A 23494-nucleotide genomic window follows, 5' to 3' on the forward strand; every position below is an offset into this window, starting at 1 on the left:
CGCCTTGCTGCAATTCTTTCCCTAGCTTAATTTTCTCCACCCTTAACTGTTACTGCATCTGTTTCCAAATCCAGTGCCACTTTTTGCACTAACTGCTTTTCTGTTCAATGGGGGTGGAGCCCTCCTGGGCTCCCCCCTAGCTCTTCCTGAGACAATCTTTGGGTCCTAGAGCCCTGTTTTAGTGCAGCAACAGCAACAGCAGCTATACCTCAACTCCTCCCCTCTGGAGGCTTCCCTGCTAATACTGAGATATCAAGTTTCCCAGGTCTCTGCAGATGAAGGCTATTCTTGCTCCCAGTGTCCTGACTCCTGCCTTTGCAAAAACAACATTAACTGCAAAATGGTATTATAATTCAGAGTGCCATTTAAAGGCCATTTTTCACTGCCTTCCTACCACCATTGATTACAGTATTCAATCAAAGTTTTCTTCCTCATGGGGCCCCTAGGCTCTCCAGCAGTATCTCAAGTAGGGTTCACCTGGGAACTTCCTTTCCCCACGCTCCCCCATACTAAATTTTATTGATTTTTTATTGTTCCCAAAAGTCCACCCCTTATAGCTAGTATATTAGTTTGAACAGATACATATTCCTCTTTCAACCCCAGTCCACAACCCAAACTGAAATGCCGGTTTCCTCTATCCCACTCTAATTCCTGCAGAGTATTACAGTCAAGCCTCTGATAACAAATACAGGGTTGCAACCATTTTTGGGGTGAAACAAACATCCAATTATATATGATTCCCACATTCACACCAATCATCCCCAGTATGTGTCTTTCCCAGATTTTCTTGCTCAGGGTGCCCCCAAGCTCCCTGGCAATATCTCACCAATGAGCCAAAATGCATCCAAGTGGGGCTCGCCTGGGAACTTCCTTTCCCCATGCTCCCCCTGTATTAAATCTTATTGATTCTTTATTGTTCCTAAAAGTCCACACCTTGTAGCCAGTATATCAGTTAGATCTGATACGTGTTCCTCTTCAAACCCCAGCTCACAACCCCAACAGAAACGCCAGACTCCTATGTTCTGCTGTAATTCCTGGACAGTATTACAGGTTAAGCTTCTAACAACAAATACAGGGTTGCAATTATCTTCAGGGTGTAACAAGCATCCAATTACTCTCAGATCACACATTAACACCACTCACACCTTGGATCCAGTATTTAACATTCACACTATATAACAGCTGCTTATAAAGTCTCCATTGCTGGATAATGGAATCTGCCTACTTGCCCTGAACACCAAATTCCCTGGACAAGAACTATAATCAATGTTCCCAGCAACAAAAACACTTATATTATAAATGGAATTCCACAAACGATATTTTTATAACAGAAACACTGAACAATTACAAAGATAACAACAGTGACAAACACAGTTCTTATTAAAACCAGTTTGGACGTTTACCCATTACATAGGTTCTACCAGGCCCCCTCCTGGCAGCTAACTGCAAATGCCCCACCACTGACGAGTCACTTTGAACTATGGATCCAGCACAACTTTGTGGCCACATTTTTTTCCAAAGTATTACAAAGCTTACATTCCTGAACGCATTATAGCCTCGCTGTTGGGATGCCTCACAAGTTATACCTGTGAAGTTCTCAGAATTCTCAAGATACCTCCCAAAATGGGACCCCCCTCCCGAGGAGCGTACTCCCACATCGATCATGATCACCCAACCATTACCTGTGGATCTACAGGGGGGCACCCTCACTCCTTCACTCTCACGTAGGACATCTCCTTACGACTTATGGGTCCCCTGTACTTACAATATGCCTGGTCCACATCCAGGGCTCTTTCTCTGCTCCGCAGTAGTGGGTCTGGGTGAAGGAGCCTTTCCAAGAATCCTTGGGGTTCACCTAAAGGGTCCCTGTCCCTGTCAACCCTGCAGATCAGCAAAGAACTCTCCTGGCTGGCTTGCCAAATTGACTTGCGGAATCAAACTCAATAACCACTGAGTTGTTATAAAGCAGGTATATTTATTCAGCACTGTGCATACATGCTGGGTGCAAGCGAGGTAGCCCCCTCCAGCCTGCACACCACAAAGTGACAGTTAAGGATATTTATAGAGACAAGTTATATATACACAAGAATAGGGAGGGATATTACAATTGATTCCAATAAGTTATTATCATATTCTCCACCCCTAGCTGTTAAGATCGATTGCTGACTTATCATGACTTGCAGGTTTTATTTCCCATTGTAGTCGAATTCCTAGGTCACAGCCTGAACCAATATGTGAGCACATGAGTGCCTGGAGTGGCGCAAGAGAGATAAGGCTGCATTCCTCAGCTCTCCCCCTCATTTCTCCGGGCCCTTGCTAGAAGAGATGAGTCAACCCCCCTTGACATCCCTCCCTGTAGTGCTTGTCATTGCCTTTGTTCACTCTACACCCCCTTACCTAGTTCATAATTAAGCAAATGCCATTCTGAAACAATTCTAAAGAAATATGTTCCACGTCAAGGATAAAAATACCTTTTGTCAGGCACCACCAGTTTGTAAAAAATCTGATGATGAGTATGACAAGTGAAAGTGTTTCCTCACTGCTTTCACACAAAGATAAATGTATATCTACAAGTTTAACATTTTAATTAAAAAAAAAAAAAAAAGTGAAAATGTGGAAAAAAAAACAAGGCATAAGTTAGATAAAATGGCATTAGATGGTATGGATTGGTAATAACTGTAATTCACCCCATGACTATGACAGGAAAGAGCCCTAATCAGACTGTTGATACCTTGGCTTCAATCCTGTTCCTGGTTGAAATTATGATTTATAATTTGTCAAAATAGTCCATGCATTCACACTGACATGTATTCTCTCCTAATGTGTTAACTATAAAGGATGGAATTTTCAAAGCCATAAATATATCTGGCCAACCTTTTCTCATTTCCTTCCTATGTAATATGGATATCTAATCAATCAGTTAAGTGGAAATGCTAGCCAGATTTTTAAGTAATTGCTAAACGTTCACCAATGATGCAAGTGTCATGTAACAAGCACTAATTCCTTTCATCACAGTGTTATCTGGAAGTGAGACTAATGGTTCCCCAAAATATTGCCCAGTATTTGCAGAAGGGCAAGAGACTACACAACTCAACCACACAATCACTGAGCCAGTTTTGTTTTTTTTTCTATGAATTGGTGCTGATCATCTTTTCTAGAGGATTTGTTCCTACTCTGTGCCAGCAGAAAGATAACTTGATGTATAAAATATGGCATACAAAAAAAAAAAAACAAGAGGTAGGAAAAAAATAAAAAAAGCAAATGTTGGATTCTTAAAGATTGATGGCCTGTGCTGGAGCTCTGCAATATGGAGGAAGAGCAAAGACAAGAAAGCAAGCAGGTGCAGGTAGATGCTTCACCTGAGAGTGTTTGAATGTGTAAAGCACAATGCACACCAGTTAGGAAAAGGTATATCCAGGTTTCCACACGCATCAGATAAGTTGGGTTATCTTTTCCAAATGACTTTTATGCTGCTTGGCAAATACTGCATGATACCAGAAATAAGATTGGCACAACATGGACCAGTTTCTTCTATAACTGGTTTTGCAAAGTCTAGGAAAAAAAACAGCATTATATTGAACAGTTGTGATACAAGCTTATATCCATAAAGTAGGTTTGAATTATGAAATAATGGGTCAGAAAAGAATCAGAGCTTCTAGGAAGTCTCTTTCTCCAGATACTGAAAAAGCACAGAGAATTTCACATCTCCCCTCACACAGAGGGCCTTGTAGTGCAGTCGCAGGGAGCTGAGAATGCATGGAGCTCAGTGATGTCCTGCCACAAACAGTCAGGTCATAAGCGCAGTCCTTGGCTGGCAGCGGGCCACAGGGAAGGGCCTACTGCTTTGACAAGAGCCAAGGGAATCATTCAGAGCAGTTAGTGCAGACACAAGTAGACTGAAACAATTATCACTCTTGAATAGATGTAGCTTTCAGATACTTTCACTTTATTTGTAATCAAAAGGTTGAACAGAGTTACAGGCATCTCTTTGAAAGGGAAATGGTGCTTGTAACATCAGAATATCAGCCATATTAATTCAAAACATACCTTCAAGTCTATGCTTCTTAGTGCACACAAGCAAGCTAGCTGGCAAATGTGAGTTTTAGTAATTCCTTAATAGCAATTAGAATTAACTAATTAAAAATAGGCTTGTACATGAAATGCTAAATGATGAATCCTGATCAGACTGCTTCTTGCAGGTACTTAAGACATGATATGAGGATTTCTGGAGCCAGAGGAATTAATGAAATGCAGATTAAGGTGCTAGATTCTGATTCCAATTTCAACTAAAGATTCCAAATTTAAAATAAGTTTTAGTAAGGAATAGCATGATCAGAATGATGAATTAGAAAGTTCTTATTATTTTATCGATCAGAAAATAGCAAACGCTAAACAATAAGCAAACCCTGAAAACAGAGCTTCCTGCTTGAAAAAATATCCTATGGTCTAGATCTGGTCAAGGGAAGATAAGCCAACAATATGTCCAGCATGTAGTCAAATATTCTATAACATAACAGAAAAAAACATGATTCAAAGTCCATCTTGCAATGAAAGCCAGAAAGTACTTTTGTATTTAAGGAGTTATAAGAAAATGATACTTTGACTGTGCAAATGACACTGCTTCAGATCAACAGTACAATTAAGTTTATGTATAAGTATATAATTAAGTTTCAAAAGCAGAGTTGTGCCTATAAGCAAAATAATAAGAAAATTGGAATGCTGTTTCAATGAAAGCATAAAGTGTAAAGAGACTCCAGGAAAAAAAAAAGTTGAATTCCATTCATCTTCAGTTATGAAATACATTAAAAACAACAACAACAACAACAACAACAACAACAAAAACTATCACAATAAGTCAACTAAATTCCAAGTGATCATCACAGATGTACCATCTGCATTGGAACTGCAAGTCTGCCTGGACATGCAATCATTTTAGAAGTTCACTGTTGCAAATAAAATAGAAATGTACACTTTGAGTTTAAAACAACACAATAAGAAAATTCTCAGATGCCACAATTGTCTATATTGTCTGAAATCCAGAATTCTACCATTAATCTCTCCTTGTGCTTTTATGCTCTTGTCAAATCAGTGTCTTGACAAGTAAATGATAAACATTTTTAGGGACACACAGAGTACTATTCAAAGCTGATATATGCAAGGGTAACTCAAAGTCAGTGCATACAGACCATAAGAATGGCATCCAAGCCTAAAGTAAGTCATTTTACTCATTTAATGACAGAAATACTTAGCTATCTGTAGTATGACTGTGTTTTATGAAAGACTATCAGCAACTGTGACGTGGCCATTTGAAATGTGATCTCCAGTTGCTAGAAGATGGCAACATCACAGTTCTCAGTGACCTCAGCTTTTCAAGTGACAATGTCTTCAAAACACTATTTGCTACTGTTCTCAAAATATCTTAGTAATAAAGTGATTCATAGTCACTTGTAAAGACACTGTACTACCTTTAGAACAATACCAGGATAGGTTTCAAAGGAGGACTGTAATGAGAGTCTAATATAAGTTTGTTTGTTATGTATTGTCTGGAAAAGAACACATCCATTCATTTCTTTCAGATATCACTCTGGTGATGCATTTTCATTTATCCTCCTTGCCCAGCTGGTTTTCAATCTGACATCTTTCCATGAAAAGAATACTATTAATATCTACAAACATGATGCTTCAAATCAGCTCCCTAGACTAATTTTGACAAATGCCTTGTAGACTTGTATACAGATTGTAGACACATTTCTCATTCTTGCTAGCTTAAATGTCATGAAAGTGCTAGCTAGCTAAGTGCCCTTTTGGGCACCATCATTTAAAAAACAGACTAAAATTTTCTAAAGCAGTTCCTGGCACACAAAATTTAAAAAATTAAAAAGAAAAAGAAAAGGAAGATATCCCTTAGACTCCACTGGAGCTGTATTAATACTAAGTATGACATTTGCTTTTGTAGAGGCAAAAAAAAAAAAAAAAAGAAAGAAAGAAAGAAAGAAAGAAAGAAAGAAAGAAAGAAATGCAGATCTAAGGTATCCATAAAATATTTACTATATACCTTGTCTTGCTATTTTCATATCCCTTTCTCTTTGTGGACACAATTTACACTTTATTTTAAATATATACTTGTATAAAGTCTTACCTTGTAATCTGTGTTCTAGTATTGAAGTCAAGAGATCTCATTGAACGCAAGACTTCTATACACCCCAAGTACTGCAAGGAAAAAGAAACAGTTGAAAAATGTAATTATTCTTGAGTTCTAAGATAAAATGCTCACTGAAAGGCACTGCACAATTTGTATTTTTACAAACCATGAATCCTACGTGCCAGGTAGATTTTTGTGACTGTGTTCTTGTGTAACACAGATTTGTTCCATAAACGCTTGATTTCACTTAAGTCTCAATTCTGATTCAACATCTCTCTATAAGTTTAGTTCATAATGTGCTGATTTTTAGTTCTTCATCTTCCATGTTGTATTTTACATACAAAGCTATTCAAATTAAAAATAATATTAATGAAAAATAGGAAGTGCAGAAAAACAAATTCAACTACCATTAGATTGTGGGGAAAAAAAAATGTGGCGGGGAAGTTGAAAACAACATCAGCAATCCAAAGATTCCTTAATGATCACCTCAGGGACAGGTGGGATTTTCGTTAGTAATTTTATTAAGGGCAACAGTATAAAGATACAGGAAAATCTTAAGAATACACACTAATAAGAAATGCTGGGAGATGGTTTCAACAGAATTATTCTAGAGAGGACAGATATGAAGGCCGGCTAACATTTTGGAAAAAAACAGGCTTACTGGAGAACATTTCTGCCCTGCATCACTTTGAAAAACGGGGATTAAGTTGGAAAATATGTTCAGATGTAACAGTGACTATCATAGGAGTGAGAAAATCTCAGGTGAATTCTGAACTTGCTTCCAAAAGCGAGCATAATTTGTACATGATAAAAACTACAGCTATAGCTGCAGATCTGAACAGGTATTTGTAGAATGGCTTTAGACAAACTAGCTTATGACAGGCATATCCAATGGCAGCATCACTGCATGTATTGTAAGCGCTCAGCCATTCACCTGGCTTTTGAAAGTTAGGGGAACCTGGGATGAGTTTTTAGATAATTAACTTGATAACGCTGTTCTAGCATAATACCACTCTGCAGTGTAATCAAATCTATTTAGACACAAAACTGGTGCAAAAACCAAGTAAGGTCAGCATTTTGTGTCTGCTTAGGACTTTTTCATTCTACTGAAAAAAATGATTTTTTTTTATTACCAGGATTTTCAAAAATGCTTTTTCTACAGAAAAATGTATGTTACAAAGTGTTTAAAGAGGAAATTACTTTTCTGTTTTCAGGTGTCAATTATTATTTGTTAAATGTTATGAAGTTGTTACAACACTAAATAAAACACACTAGAATATCAAATAACTCATATTCATTAAATTGCTCAAATGTGGATTATAACTGCCTGCAGTTTCTGGGAAGGGTTATTTCAAGATCATTTTTTTATTATTGTTATTATTACTATTGCTTTTTAAGAATTCTCCTGCAATTTTATCTTAGGTTTTCAAAAAGTTTGTAAAATCCTCGTAGAAAATGTCTTCTTGATAGAGATCCTGGCACATGAAGCTTTCAAAATAAGGGTCATGCTCTCAGGCTTGTTAGATTATTACCAATCCTGAAACAGTGAAAGAAAAGGTAACCTCCTGTATCTCATTGCAAGTAGCTTCTCTTTTAAGTAAATTTCTCCCTGAGCACTTAAAGCATCCAGAAAGAATACTGTCATGTTCTGATGAGAAAAGTTAAGCTATTAATTCTATTTTTAAGTATCTCAGAGGGTGATTTGATTTTCTTGAAGATGAAGTTCATTATACATCTATTGAGATAATCAGCTGAACTCAGTTAAGTTATGCCATTACATAGCAACGCATCATTTTGATTTAGTTCTGATTCTTTTAAAGATAAATATTCCCAAATATTTATTTCATACAGCATATTTTTCTAATTAAATATATTGTAAATTGGTAAAACTATTCAAAGGCATTCCAGTGACTGTTCCTTACTGAAATACTTAGTGTTCATTATTTTTTTCAACGTATCCACTTAAGCTGCTTGATACCAAAAGATTCTTGAATTGTATTTGGTCCTTCACTTCTCTATATTTGCCACAAGTTTTTAAAGCTCAGAAATTGCACAGTTTTGAGGACTGAGTCAAACACTTTAGAAGTAAACTCTGAAAGGTAGTTTCACAAGTACATGCAGGCGTGCAAATAAATACACAAACACATATTCACACATGTATTGAAATAAACACACAAGCAATTAGACAAATATCCATAAACATACTTAGAAGCCGTGCAGTTAGACTCCTTTGAGTCATACTACCTGATCTGCATTAATGAAAGTAGAGACAAGACCAGACTGAAGGAAAGTCAGATGGAAAAATTACCTTATACTTGCTGTAAGTATAGCATGGAGACAGCTGAACACAACATAGTAAGGCTTGCAATTCTCCTGACTGATCAAGGCAAAGATGGCAATTGATTTTCTTGGATAAAAGATGTGAACACTTAATCACCATGGCATGTTTTCAAGTAATGAAATTACTATAAAAACTGACATTCAAAAAGCCCAACTACAGGGACATATAACTCACCTACTGCTATGCTTCAATTATTCCCAAAGATCAACACTGTTCTCTAAAAATATCCATTTGAAGTACATCCTGACAAGGATCCACAGAAAGGAGACATACAACCAAGATAGCAAGTAAATAAATTATTAATTTATTTCAACAAATATATATCCTGTTTAAAAAGAAATGCTATCTTTTGTTCTAGGCATTCTATGAAGCATTTAAAATATAGTTATAAAACAGTCTACTCCTAGAAAAGCTCCTCTTCACCCAGTGCTTAATACACATTCTAACCCGTTGGCTACTGTGCATCATGACAACATCCCACTAGCATCCTCCCTCTCATGCTGAAAAACACCAAATGCAGCTCACCTTGAAGTAGGAAAATCTGGGAGTACCAAGCTCTCTCAGATAATGTTCTGCCTTCTGTCTACTTCCTCATATTTGAATGAGAATATTCCAGCTTGTATACCCTCACTGAATGGCACTGCACCCTAAGGTGACATCTTTCAGATGAATGAATGCCTCCCCACTCAGAGGTTTTAGAATCATAACAAACACTACATTCTAACCAGTGCTTTCCAGGACACTGATGTAAATCTGAAAGCATGGTGTCACATTCTCCTGGAATCATGTCTTCTACTGCAGATGTTCAAAAGTCTTGTCTAGTCGTCATTTTTTCAGGTAAGCATAATACATTCCAGGTTTTTAGTTCATCCCACAGGCAAAGATTTTTTCCAAATTCCCTGAAGTATCTCTATCTTCTCTGTGACTCACTCAGAAAATTCTTGCTTAACAACTAAAATTTTTTTGCAGTACTCAGTGCAAGAAAGGGTACAGAGATCTTCATCATGTGTCAGACACAGACAGTTAGGCAAATGAGGGTTGAGTGTGTTCATGTGTGTGGAGTGAAGAGGAAAGTCACCATCAGAGTTATCTTTTTCCCCTAGAACATGAAATCTTGCTCAGTGTTTCATAGCAAGTTCATCCAAAACACCAATTTACTAGAAGAAATCTTTCTCTTTTTCTGTCAGAAGCTAGTAGTAGCAACAGCAATAAATGTTTTTATAAAAATATGGCAACACTTAGCCACATATGGCACTGCAGTAGTCCAGCATGGGAACAACAAATGCTTAAATGGCAGGAGTATGGGTGGCACTGACTAGTAGATTTGTGTCTGCCCAAAGGATGGATAGTATGAAGATACATCTATCACCCACTCTCAGACAAAATAAGGAAGCCTAATCCCTGAACCTAAACTACCAGAATATCATTAGTTCACCAAAGCTGCATGCTTATTCACAGCAAATTAAAAGTGGTTTCAAATCTGTGTTCCCAGCTACCTTCTATAAATCTGAGTGGCTCACAGCACTGCAGATTGCACCTGCAACACACATAGCCTCATGCAAGTTACATAAAGGATAACGTGGTTATGTCAGCAAACAGATACACTTAACAATCGGCCATAAATTAGCCATTGTCTTCAAACACTAAAGTATCTGAAATCTGCTCTAGTGTTGCACAAATATTATTTGTCCCTCTCTAGGGACTCAATGAAAAACAGAGGTATCACCCTGTGATTCTGCATGCTGCATATAGACCTAATTTTTGAAAATAGAAAGCTCTGAAACATGTTGTAAGGTACCCTGCAATAAGTTGGACAATTTGTCACCCTCAGGCTCAAACTGTGCATTTACTTTTGAAGTATACAAAAGAGAACTTTTTTTTACTTGCCACATCTACTTCTCGTGTATTTAGAGTAATATTCTGACATTTTGTTTTATTTTTATTTTTGTTTTTTACTTTATTCTTGTTAGGCGAAGTGCTAACAAAAAAAAAAAAAAAAAAAAAAAAGATAAATTACCAGGTAAGAGCTGACTATTGCTAATTAAGCTGAGCTGATGACTCCCTATTTCAAAAGGAGAGGTTTTATGTCAAATTCAGACTGTTCTGCTTCTACTGCAGCATATGTTTATTTCTTCATCAGAACAACCAATTGTCATCATTTCATACGTTGTCATTAACAGCCTAACAGGCTTGGGAAAAGGACACTAAGAGTTCCAAAATGTTCTACAGGATTTACAACTTATAAGTTTGCCTTCCTGCCTAAGCCCTCTCAAGACTGAAGTCTAGATGCACACTAACAAGCAGGGTATAATACAGAAATAGTGACAGTTTCAAGTTAATTTTGCCAATAATCAAGTTAATTAAACTAGTTCACACATAACTGAAAATTCAGTCACAGATCTGTAAAATACTCGTATTGATGCAAGAAAAAGAAAAGAACCAAACAAAAACAAAAGCAATCCAAGTCCTAGATAGTCAGTTCAGAGTTGATCACTTTCAAAGTAACTTCCATGTTTGGCAAAATAATAAGGAAGAATGAGCTTCAATCCTTGTGACATCACTTTTTACCACGCTCCCAGCTTAACTGAATTTATAATGCCCACTTACTAAACTACTGAAAAGGAAAAGAAAAAAAAGAATTGCAAACAAAAGGTGTTTTCATTTTTAGAAAAATAAGAAGTAAAAGAAGAAGTAATAAAACATGCAAAATATTTCATAATCTTTTAAAATTTTGCTTTAACTTAACATTTATTGCCTTGAATACCTTACTGATTGGAGTAAGGCGCCTCAAATTGTTTGCACAAAGAGAGAATAGTTTATCATAATTGTATGGGAACTGTTGAATCACAGCCTGAACCTCTGATTGACCACCTGAGGCGAGCGCTGAGTCAGCTGCAGGGGCACAGGTGAACGCAATTTCACCTGAGTGACCAGAAGGGGTGGAGCCTGGCTCCGCCTCTCCTAGACCCTATTTAAGGGCTGACTCCCAAGGAAGAAGGATCTCTATCTGGAAATCACTCCTCTTGGAGCCCTTCTGTGAGCCCAGGACACAGGTAAGGTCTTTATTTCATTACTCCTTTGTAACGTTATAATCTCTCTGGTCCTATACCTGTTTGCCATGCACATAATATATATTTGCTCCTCCAATTCATAAGAACATTGTACCTTAGTTGCATGTATGCTAACAAACTACATACTACCCTATCAGAGTAAATCTACTAATTCTGTGAAGGCAGTGGAATCTTAGAAGTGTTGTAACATTGTTAAAACTGAAATTTTATGAAAAGAGAAGTGAGAAAAAATACATCTGACAATACACAAAATTGTTGCTAAAATGAATAAAATAATCCCCCTTATTGGCTGTTGCTTATCTTCTGAATACTACGTTTTTCTCATCTGCAAACAGAGGCAGCAGAAGCCACTGTCCGAGGGCATCTGTCTGAAGAAATATGGAAGAAAAGCAATCCTTGCGATTTTTTAAGGCAAAATGGATAGAGTTCCACCTAGAATTTCAAATACATAGTTAACCTGCTCTGTTACCTGTAACAAAGTGGCACATGGCAGGAGAACATATCCTACCACATCTGCAGGAGGAAAGTTAATTGCTCAACATTTTTGAAGACAAATCTCCTATACAGTTCAAGCTGACTATATAAGGACCCTCTCTTCCCTTTGAAAGTGACACAGTGTTAAAACCCCTGTGTCAGGCTAGCACATTGGAAATGTGTGGGAGGTACTGAAGATCTGGAGGCACAGCTCTATGCCCAGATACCTAGGTGAATCTTCTTTTTAATATATGAAAGAGTGGTTCTTTCCTGATCACAACAATTAGTGTAAAGAAAACTGGATTTTCTGAGTATTTTTTTAATCTATAATACTTATGAACCCCAAACTACCTTCACCCATTCAGAAAGCAAAATAAAATGAAAGAAAAGAGAGTATGCTAAGCAACAGAGAGGATGAACTGCCCTCAAGCCCAGCAAAGTTCTCTAGGATCTTCCTCTTAAGCACAGTTATCTTAACTGAAATTATTTGCCAATATACTTAGTTTTTAGCCACAGCTAACACTGACAGGTATCTGTAGTTCTTATGTATATTTGGATAAAATATTGTTTCTAATATAATGATATATGGCATGCTTAAGAAGCATAAAACCTCTACCCATTTAACAGAAAGAGCCATTCAATCCAGGTAAATAGTTCCTTTAGTTAGGTTAAGTGTGGGGGTAGCCTTTATTCACGTTGAACAAAAGGATCACTTTTGAAGGAGGGCTGTTGAGAAGATATCTCCACACAGACAGGCTGAAGCTGTGCCATACATGTTTCAGCACTACTGCAGACAAAAGTTAGAATGTGAGTGGGTACAATGATCACTTATGAGTACTGAAAACCATAGGAAGCTCCTAAGGCTAAACTCGCGCTTGAAAACTTATAAATACAGTGTTACCGCATTCATACTGAAAAACAGTGTGTGTGTGTGTATATATATATATATATATATATATATAGGGACTTCATTCACTTTATGAAGCTCAGCAGCTGGGCTGGAGCCTTGGTCCCTGCAGGATCTAGACCCACGGGTCAGCTATTGCATTGGAGCATCAGACCTACTCTGAAACCAAACCAGAAGAAAACACATTACCATAATGAAGTTTTCCTCTATATCAGCAAAAAGCCAGCATTTTCTGAAGATCTGCACTCTCAGTATGCAATAACCTCTTCATTATTATTTTTTTTTAACTTTAGTGTCTGCTAAGAGGGTGTTTGCCAAACCTCAGGCAACCTTCTTGTAAATGAAGAGTAGGTATGCACTGTCCTGCCACTGCCTTGCCCCAGCTCCAGCATCATGGACGTCTGCAGACACCCCTTTTCTGCAGGTGTTGCTGATAAAGCAAGGTGCCTCCTGGGAAATGGAGCTGCTGTCGGTAAACATGACTACCATCTTCTGAAAAGAGAGCAGAGCAGTGAGAAGAAGGGCTCATTATGTACATAGCTGTTCAGAGTTATGTCAGAGTATCTAGATATTTTAAGCAGAAGGGTGGAATAGAAAACTGGCTCTGTGATATTTCTAACATGGGGTGTGTTACAATATTAGAAAAAGCTGTGGGCAGAAGGAAGACTGGATATTTAGAGAAAAATAAATTTGTATGAGCAGCAGTTACAGAGCCTTCAAGTCACCTGTTAGAGATTTTCAGTTTCTCTGGAAGCTTGGGATATAAATATTTGCCTATAAATGCTCTACTTAGTTATCAATTAACACATTAAAATCTTACCTAGAACTAGTGTTATACTGTACACACACCACAAAGTAGCACAAATTAATCTTCTAGTCTTCTATTTGAAATTTCACCAATCTTTTTTGTAAGAAGATACACTTGTAGTGACATGTTTCGGAGACTTCTATACATACAGGCATTTTCTGAACTCCCAAACTAATCCCCTCCTGCAATTATCTCCGAAACATAATGACTGCACTGAGCCCTAGGATGACCACAGCGATGTACTGAGGCACATGTGGAGGTAGTGAGGGCTGAAGTCCCTTGTCCATGCACTTCTGTGGAGCCCTGCCATGCCTAATGTCATCTTCTTCCCTTCCCCTAGAGCAAGACTCATCTTCAGGGCTGCCTCTGAGGGTACCTGGTGCCTGTCCTCCACCAGCACATGCTGAGGGAAATGATCTGCATTACTGCCCTGTGCTTCCCAAGTATCTGCATAATGGTGCACCTGCTTTCTGCAGGGCTCAGCATTGTAGGAATGGAACATTGGCAGAATCATTCTGAATGAGGGAAAGGCCTTAAATGACATTATCAGAATCTAACACTAAAAATGTGTCAAACATATGCTGCCATGAGAAACAGAGAAACACTCTTCTAATTATCATAGTTGTAAAACACTTCCATAAAGGACTGCAGGGAAATAGGATTTTCTCTGTATATCTGTGCCTTGATATATTTTGATTCACTGCCACCAAACAAGAATAGTGTTTGTTTGGCATCTAGAGTACAAAATAATAAAAAGAAAGGTCACACTTTAAAAATTTCACTGCATGACTGTAAGTCACTGTATATTTGCTACATGCCTAGCTTTAATCATGAAAATCCCTTAACAAAGAGTTTCTTGAAGATTTTCATAAAGGCATCTAGTCAAATAAGTAAGGGTAGACAGACTTCCAGCAGGATTCTGAGATCAACAACAGAACAGTGTGCTTCACATTTAGTCAATACAGAAAGACTGTGAAACTTCATCTAAATAAATTCTTAAGTCTGATCCCCCGCTAGTAGAAGTACCAGCTTCTAAACAGAAGAAGGCAACTGTTTTTTTTCTGTTTTTCATATTTTTCTTAAATGTTATATGAAGAATCAATCCACCTGAACATATAAAAAAATCCTTTTAATTTATATATGAGTGTATATGTATATACACACATACAAATCTTAAAGTCCTATATATTGACTACACGTTTGCAGAAATATGCAGTACCATTGTTCTTAAGAATATTTATCAAGAATCATCCACTATTTTTTTCTCTTTTCTGAAAAACAGTTTATAGATAAATGCCACCATTTTAATATTTTGTGAGCAGCTGCATATATCTACTAACTTCTGGCATATTAGCTGTATATATCTATTAATAAATGGTTTTGAATGTGTAAGAAGATATCAAGATCTGCCAACACTGAAAAAGATGGAAATCTGTTATCCTTTTTCCCCCACAGAGATAAAAAAAACAAAACAAAAAAAAACTGTAAAGGCCCTCTTTATTAGCTGGGGATTCAAATAAGCAGAGAAGCCTTGAAGAAAATATGAACACTTTTTGAATGTTTGCAATTCTTTTTGAGAGTGAGTCACAGAAAGAGAGCACCATTTGGTGAAAAAATTGTACCTCTGTGCCACTGTTATCAGGGCAGAAGGACAGAAGGTAGAATAGTACTAAGCAATAGATTCTACATTTGCTAACATAACTCTCAGTGCATGACTAAGATTTTATGTGATTAAAAATTATCACTTGCTGGGGGAAATGTTATCTGAAGTTAGGCTGTGCAAGAATGTACAATGTTTTCTCCACACTTCCATGTATAGTTTTCCTATGTTGCTAAAATATATTTTCCCTTGATTTTTAAGATAAACTTTTTCTACTGATTTTTTTCTACTATTCCTGTATCGGAGTTGTATATATGGGTAGCCCTAGAAATCATGATACAACATCAAAGGCTAAAACACAAAAGGCTATCTCCTAAATCTCTGTGCAAAAAAAAAAAAAAAAAAGAGAGAATCCATTCCAATTTGGATACATCTATAATTATGATAAGATATTAACAGTGGTTCTACATTTGTCCCCTGTGAAAAGATTCTGTCACCATCTCACACTCAAGTCATAGGACAATGATTCAGAACTCCATTAAAAAAAAGCTAAGGATTCAGCTAGGGAAAGTCTTATCTTGAAATGCAATTTCTTAAGTCAACTCTTGCTAGTAAGGAGAAAGCACAGGGAAGCAAATTTTCCATCTGTCAACCTTCTAATCTCCATCTCAAACAGCACTGAAAATAATGCATCTTCAAAAAAAAAAAAAAAGACCTTTTTCTTATTTCTTACTTGTGGGATATGAAAGAAGACTGCCAACATTTTGCTCAAAAATAGCCATACAATGCAGATGCTAAATGGAATGGACTTTCACAAGATTCCACATTAAAAATATCAGTAGCTTCATATGCACAATATTTCTTCTTGTTCATATTTTGCAAACATACATTTTTGCATGCAAAAACTTGGAAATGCAAGAATCAGAAACGCGTACAGTAGGCACTTACCATTTATATGTAAACATGTTTTGCGTACTGTCATTTTTTTAAATATGTTACAGGTTTTATTGAAAAAAGAGGCTCCATGAAGTTTAGTCCTATACTTTTCAAATATAATTTTCAAGGCATATAATAGAGGATGAATGCCATCGCTGCAGTGTGATATTAACCGAAGTGAATGCTTGCAATATGCACAACAGTGTCACAAGTGAAATGCTTCATTTTCTCAGGTACATACTGGAAATCTGTAAAAACTTTCCAGACAGTTTACTTGTTTTCTTGAATATTTACTAAGATGTCTTTCCTTTAAAATCTCCATGCAGATTAGCTCTAGTAGCTTACGTTCTGCATCGGACTTCCCCTAATGCAAATGTGCAAAACTTCTGCAGCCGAAACATTATGCTTCAAAACCTGACAATCATAATTAGAAGTTTAAAATCATAAATATGGAGGCTGTAGATATGTCCATTTTTTGAAGAACATACATCAGCTTAGACATTAAGTAGAATGGCTTGATGTATTCTATTTATTACAGCAAAGATTCAGAAGATGGAAGATGTCACAGGTGCATTTCCACTAAGCCAGGTATAAACCTTATGTAAGTTTCTGAAAAACTGCTGTGCTTTCAAAATTGTACATTTGAAGGTGTGATTCCAGAAGTATGCTGCCAATGTTAAAAACCACAATTCAAAATAGACAGAGATGGGGAGAGTCCTTTCTTACATAAATGCTACAGATTTTCATCACAGAAGTCTAGCAGTTAATATATGTTTTTCATGAATCTTGGTCAATCTTCAGCTTTCTTGCATTTAAGTTATAATTTCTTGTGTTTGCAGAAAGAGTGCCCAAGATATGGCCCAGCATGCAGAACAGAGAAGAGAAGGTTAGAGGCATCACAGACAGGATTTAAGGCATGATAAATCTCTACAGGCAGCAGGGAGGCCTTGAGGACTCCTGGAAAGCCAGTGGGCATGATGACTCCTTGCAGAGCAGAGCAGGGGCAAGAGGCTACCAGCCTTGCAAGGACACATTCCTACAGTCCCTCTGCTCCACAGAGAGCCCTGCTCCTTCACGGGAGGATATATCCTGAAAGACAGAGTTGAAGGGACAGTTCTGTTTACTTACTGGTCTCTGCCTATTTTATGACTATAAAATTAATTTACAAAAATTTGAAAATGAGTAAAAGCTATATCTTTCAACAATTGGGGTTTGAATTTTTTCTTCTAGAGTAGGGTTGCTATATATAACTATTGCTGTAACAAATGAATGGCTATAAACAGTGTAAAATCCACAAGTAATTTATACTATATACATAAAAGCATTTTAAATAGCCTCAACCTTGTCTTAGCCTGAAAAGTCTGTTGTGGCAACATCTACAGGCTGAGGTATTCTTCACAAGCCTGATGCATCATAAAAACATCCATAAGAGTACCAACTCTGAGCATCTGAAATATGTATCTAATTTTTCTCTGAAACATTTTTAGTTATGTGTTTGATAGGAAACCCTTTCTTTTTTCCAGCTCTGTCAGGCAGTATGTGCCAGGTGATCTTTTCTGACAATGATTACAAGTGTCACAGCAGACAGAACATGATGATTCAAAGGCAAGGTCTGCAGACCTGAGCAAAAATATATCTCTGTTCATCCAAAATTTTTACTATAGTTTCTGCCATAAACATGCTCCACTTGCAAATTAAAAGAGCATTTGGCTACTCCGCTTGCTCAGCTAGAGATTTGGTAGCCTGGAAATCAGATTACCAGGTAGTTTATTTGTTTGCACATGTACTTGACACTTGGAAATGAAGCATAGTCCCCATACAGCATGGCAATGGTGGCATTTCCAAAACATATAATTTGTAGGAAAATTAAGGGTACTTATTCAATGCCCTGTGGATTATGGAAGAAGCTTGTTTACAAGCAAAGAGACAGCTCTGTTTCCAGTAATTTCTTCATCAGAATCACACTGTGTCAAACGCCACTCAGGATGTTGGTTCCAGCAAGGCCTGTCCTCGTATCATTTTTGTGCTAACGAGAGCTAAACATGGGAATAAAGGACTGTTGGTACCACAGCAACTCTAGAAGGACACAAATGGTGGTGAGCAATCCCCTGGACACCATATCTTCCTTTCAGTCTTGTCCCTGTTCTTTCTGGTATTGGTCAACTAGTGTAATTAATTTCAGGATCAGTTTCTGAGATTTTTTTTATAAAGATCAAAATGCCTGTGCCAGAAAATATAGTGTGACGGTGCTTTGGCAAAACCAGTCCAGGCAGCTTTTTCTATCTACCTCATATTATTTTCTCTTTGTCTCCCTGCAACTTGTTTATTTTTACTTAAAATATATATATATATATATATATATATATATAAGATATATATATATTATTACTGCTTGCTATCTGTCTCTAGTTTTGATTGTCTTCTTTTCTACCCATATTTTAAAACTGTCAGCTGCAACTTGGCTTGTCAGAGTCAATCTTTTCAGGCCCTAAGAAAAACTTACTTGAAAAAAATCTATGGAAAAATATCACTTGTTAAGCAAACATGATAGATTAGCCTTATGAAATTGTCCCCATCCTTCTCTAAAAACACATAACACCTGGGATGCGGCTGCATCCTTGTTCCCATTGCAATGGCCAGGTTCTGCCCCAGAGCAGCCCAGCACAGACAGGGACAGTGCTGCACTGACAGCTGTTGTAAGTGCACAGAATCACATAAAACAGGAGTACATCAGGACTGTCCAGAAATGCATGCAAGCAATTACTTTTTCCTCTATGATTATGGAATTTGTTTCATTGCTTCCTTTGCTTGCTTCATCCTGCCTGAGCATCAGCAGCCAGGAAGGCTGCATGCCAGGCTGTCCCATGGCAGATCTGCACTTTTCCCATTGCAAACATGAAGAAAATCTAATACTAATACTTTGTGAATTCACTTGAACTTCCTACAATAAGTGAAGCCAGTCTGGACCACAGGAACAGCTGGTGTTCTAACGAAAACAACATTTCTTGATGGGTTACATGGCTGGGGGACAAAGGAGTGCCCAGTAGCAACGACAGGTGCCTTACTACTAGCAGAAAAGAAAGGTGTGGATTTTCCCTGAAGATTCTGCTTCGTCCACGTGTTTTCTTTATACAGGAAGATATTTAAATTGGGCACATGGTACTCTTAAAATAACCATTATTTGAAGATAAGAAAACTACAACTCAACTTCTAAGGGGAAACAAAGAAAGAATTCTGCCTGTAGTTTTGCATCCTAAAAGGATTAGGCAAATTTATCTGTGGACTTTAAAACAGTATCGGTTTCATTTTAAAAAAGGATGTAATTCTGATTTAAAGTATTCAAATCAAGATGAACAGTACCCAAACTGTCCCTTACAAAAAAGCCTTAGGTGCAGAAATTATATCAGAGCTTCCATGCCATTTTGCAAATACCTCAGCTGTACTGCAGACCAGATATTCTCTTTCAGTGTTGATTCTTTCACTACTGAGATCATCAGGTGCTTTTCTTTCTCTGAAGTTGTGCAAGTGTCAAGAAATAATACTTGATTAATGTAGTTAGAATAATATTAACTGCATGATTTCTGTTTGTAGGGTCTGATTTTACTTCTGTGGGAAACTCTTTTCATATCAGTTTGCTATACAACAAACTCAGATGTGGGAAGCTCAGAAAGGGATTATGGACAGAGTGACAAGCATCATTTTTTATAGTTCAAACAACAGGAAAGCAAATGTGAAGCATACTAACTGATTGCAAAATAATATAACATGCTGGCAGGAGTCAACTGCTAAAACCAGTACTGTCTTCATCACTTCTTTCTTTTCTCTCTCCTTACTAACTTCATGCATGAAGTATTAACAGCCAAGGAGACAGGGCAGTCTTATAAGTCTTTGAGTTCTGGCTAGTACTGTTTGGGTGCCTAGGTAGAGGAGAGCAGAATCTGAACTAAAGGGTATTCGTTCAGTGATATTATCACAATTTGCCTGAAACACAAATTCCACATCTTAAGCATGTAAGCTCTTTGGGACTGTTTTCCTTGTTATTAGAATCACATGCACAAAATCCTACTAACTAGGTTTTTACTCCAGTCATGTCAAAATATCACTGATAAACCACTAACACAAATACAACTTGACTGATAGAAGCAGAATTCAAAAACAAACAAACAAACAAAAAAACCAACCAACCAAACAAAAAGCATTAATTTTTCCATAAGAAAGAATGATAAATGTAGCATCAATCAGAAAGAAAACTAAAAATCCTTGCTGTAACATTAATGGTCTTAAAAAATAAATAAAAAGGTAAAATGAAAATTGTAAATTTGGTTATAAATTTGATTTTATGTCTATTTAAAGGAATAAGAGGAAGCAAAAAACCCTCTTCTGTTTTTTTCTTATTGTACACAAAGCACCTTTCAAACAGGTAAACAGAGATCATCATGACAAAGCCATGAAATATGCACATTTTACTCCTGCTTTAGGCCAGAAGCAAATCCAGTTCTTGTTAGAAAAGATGGAAAAAAATGGCATGTATGTCACAGTCCTTTCTCCTTCTTCTCTATTAGATACAACCATTTAAACTCCTTTTTTTAATATGAGATTTACCCAGGCTTTTTCTATATCAATACCTTGTTTTCAAGGCTCTTTCAGAAAAGCTAAATATATAATTTTAACATTATATTTCATTGTTTTGGCTTTATTTAGTTTTGAACTGCTGAAAAATAGAATTTTAAACTTATCAGCACAGTTCTACTGCAATGCTCATCTGCGACTTATCTAAAGGCAGATGTATATTTGCCTCTTATTGTGACTGTTGATTGTACTCCTAGTTCAATCAACTAAAACCCAGAAAATTTATGCCATTACTCAGTTAAACTCATCAGTAGATATCTGTCATTGGAAATAAATAGATTTCATTGAAACATTCAACTTTTGTTACATTTCAGAAGTTAACTCTTTCTTATTATATGTATTTGACTCTCTCACAGCACGAACATTTAAGATCAACCTCTGTCAGCTTCGCTATGGGAAAAACAGTAAGTTTATCAATTACTTCCATGATTACAAACAATTTTATTTTTTCAGTTAATCCATAATTTGTTAAACTGTTAAATGGTACTTTTAAGTAAAGTATCAATACCTCATCACTTTATGTCCCTGGTCTTGGCTATGGCCAAAGTCTGATTTGGTACACAAATGAAGAAATTTCTGTGAAGAAATTTTCCAATTAAAATAATGTACAAAAATTCAATGCAAAATACACAGGAAGAAAAAAAAAAAGTAGAGAAAGTGCCAGTAGCTCAATGGCAGAAAATAATTCCATTGCAGCAGACCATGGAAATCAGAACACAGTTCCTATTTATCATAATCCTACACTCCTTTTCAAGAATTATAATTACACTGCCCATTTACAAAATGGCTAGGGAAAAACATGAATGAGCACTGCCAGAAAATGGCTGGAGAAAACAGAAAAAGGCCCTCCAGAAAAGGCTTGGAGAACAGAAACTTATGAAAAGAGTGTCATAAAAGTGTTACATTTGTCATACACTGCATATAGTAATTTATTTCTCTTAATTCAAGAGATTCTAGTATGACTTACCTAGTTGCCCAGCACTGATTATTTACCCTGTCCCACAGATTATTTCCACTGGTATTATGGAAGAGAGCACAAAATTTAAAATATCACCCAGTTTTAATATAAACAATATTTCATAAAAATAGATTCTGCAAATTCCAATGACAGGAAAGAATACCAGTAGTGTAAGTCGTATAAAGTGCTAATGATTTATTTTGAAATTCTAATATTCATAATATGTAGAAATATACTTTCACATATTTGAAATCAGCTGCACTAATTAAAGTTCTTGTTCTAGTATCAGTATTAGATAGAGGATGATTAAATGAAAGTTCATATATGATTTTAATTTTCTTTTCAACTCAAAGCATACATAAATTCAACTAGTAAAAACATAGCAAATGAATAATGTGTTTGATTTCAGGTAAAACAAACAGAAGCAGTGAATTCTCATATAACTGTCTGCCTACTTACGATGTCCAAAGCAAAATAAGTAAAACATCTGAGTTTCCTGACCTAATCAGAGAACATTAAACAGTATTCTGCAACTAGAGTATTTCTTGTGCAGAAGGGTCTCCACAGAGTTACATGCAGCATTAGTGAACATTTTTACCGAGATGTTTCTCAAACAGTAAGAGAGAAGCAATTTATATCCCAAAGGGTAGCATTGACTCTCTTTTCCTTTTGTAATCCCAGTAAATGTCAGAATAGTCAGGAAGTGCTATTTGAGATTACCAGTGCTCGGAATTGGCCAACTTACTTCATCTACCATTGCTTGCAAAACTTACCTCTAGCAGAAAGACATTAAAGCTGCTTCCCAGTGTTCCAAAGGTTAAATATGCACTCTGCTTTTGATAATGAGACTTGAGATATATTGTTAAGAGTTAAGTAACAAGGCTGTAATGCACTTTTAAAGCATCCTGATACAAAGTCATGCTTTGTATCACAGACAAAATTTCTGTACCCAAAATAAGGGGAGATTTAAAATAGGTCTGTAATCTTAGTAACGGTCTGCCACAGTTTAACATGACGCAAAAGCCTCTCAGCAAGGAAGAGTGACTGAAGAAGAAATTGCAGATGTTATTTTTACACTTAGTGCACACTGTACTAGAAGGCATAACCAGTATCTTACCTGACTGAAAAACAATGCTGCACATGAGTAAGCTATTCTCAGAGGATCTAATTTAACAGGTCATTTGAAGATACTCTCAAAGCATACCAAAATATTACCCTGGAAACTTGTGATTTGCTGCTCTTGACATGCAGTATCAGTGAACTGAAAAGAGCAATAACATTAAAAGTGGCTGAATGCTCATTATGTAAAACAAGCATTTTCCTGCTCTACCCACAACAGTATTTCTATTTGTGGAACACGGTAAGAATTACTATCCGTGCCTTTCACATTAAAAGTACAAATGTCTTTAAAGGTATTTTCAATCTGAAGTATCATGCAGGATAGATGGTTGTTCATACATCAGGGTGTATTTCTTTCCCACTGTAGATTACACCAGACATGTTGGAAGCTTATGCATCCAAGATATATACAATATGCTAGTTAACACCGAAAACCTAAATTAGGAAGATGGGTGGGAACAACCACCACAGTAGTAAGAAAAATAGCTGTTAGCTTAAAAACAATATTT

The 23494-nt window shown here is 36.6% G+C and overlaps 1 protein-coding gene across 5 annotated transcripts in view; it reads right to left on the reverse strand.

The window, feature by feature from the left end:
- Positions 1-23494, reverse strand: part of SHC3 (SHC adaptor protein 3) — a 103963-nt gene that overhangs the window by 42526 nt on the left and 37943 nt on the right. For all 5 annotated transcript variants that reach the window (XM_046905840.1, XM_025145195.3, XM_040656351.2 and 2 more), the window contains one exon: positions 6140-6210. In XM_046905840.1, the coding sequence (XP_046761796.1) occupies positions 6140-6210 (71 nt within the window). The remainder of the gene's footprint in view (positions 1-6139; positions 6211-23494) is intronic.

The sequence above is a fragment of the Gallus gallus genome, chromosome Z, assembly GCF_016699485.2.
Source record: "Gallus gallus isolate bGalGal1 chromosome Z, bGalGal1.mat.broiler.GRCg7b, whole genome shotgun sequence".
Classification (NCBI taxonomy): Eukaryota; Metazoa; Chordata; class Aves; order Galliformes; family Phasianidae; genus Gallus; species Gallus gallus.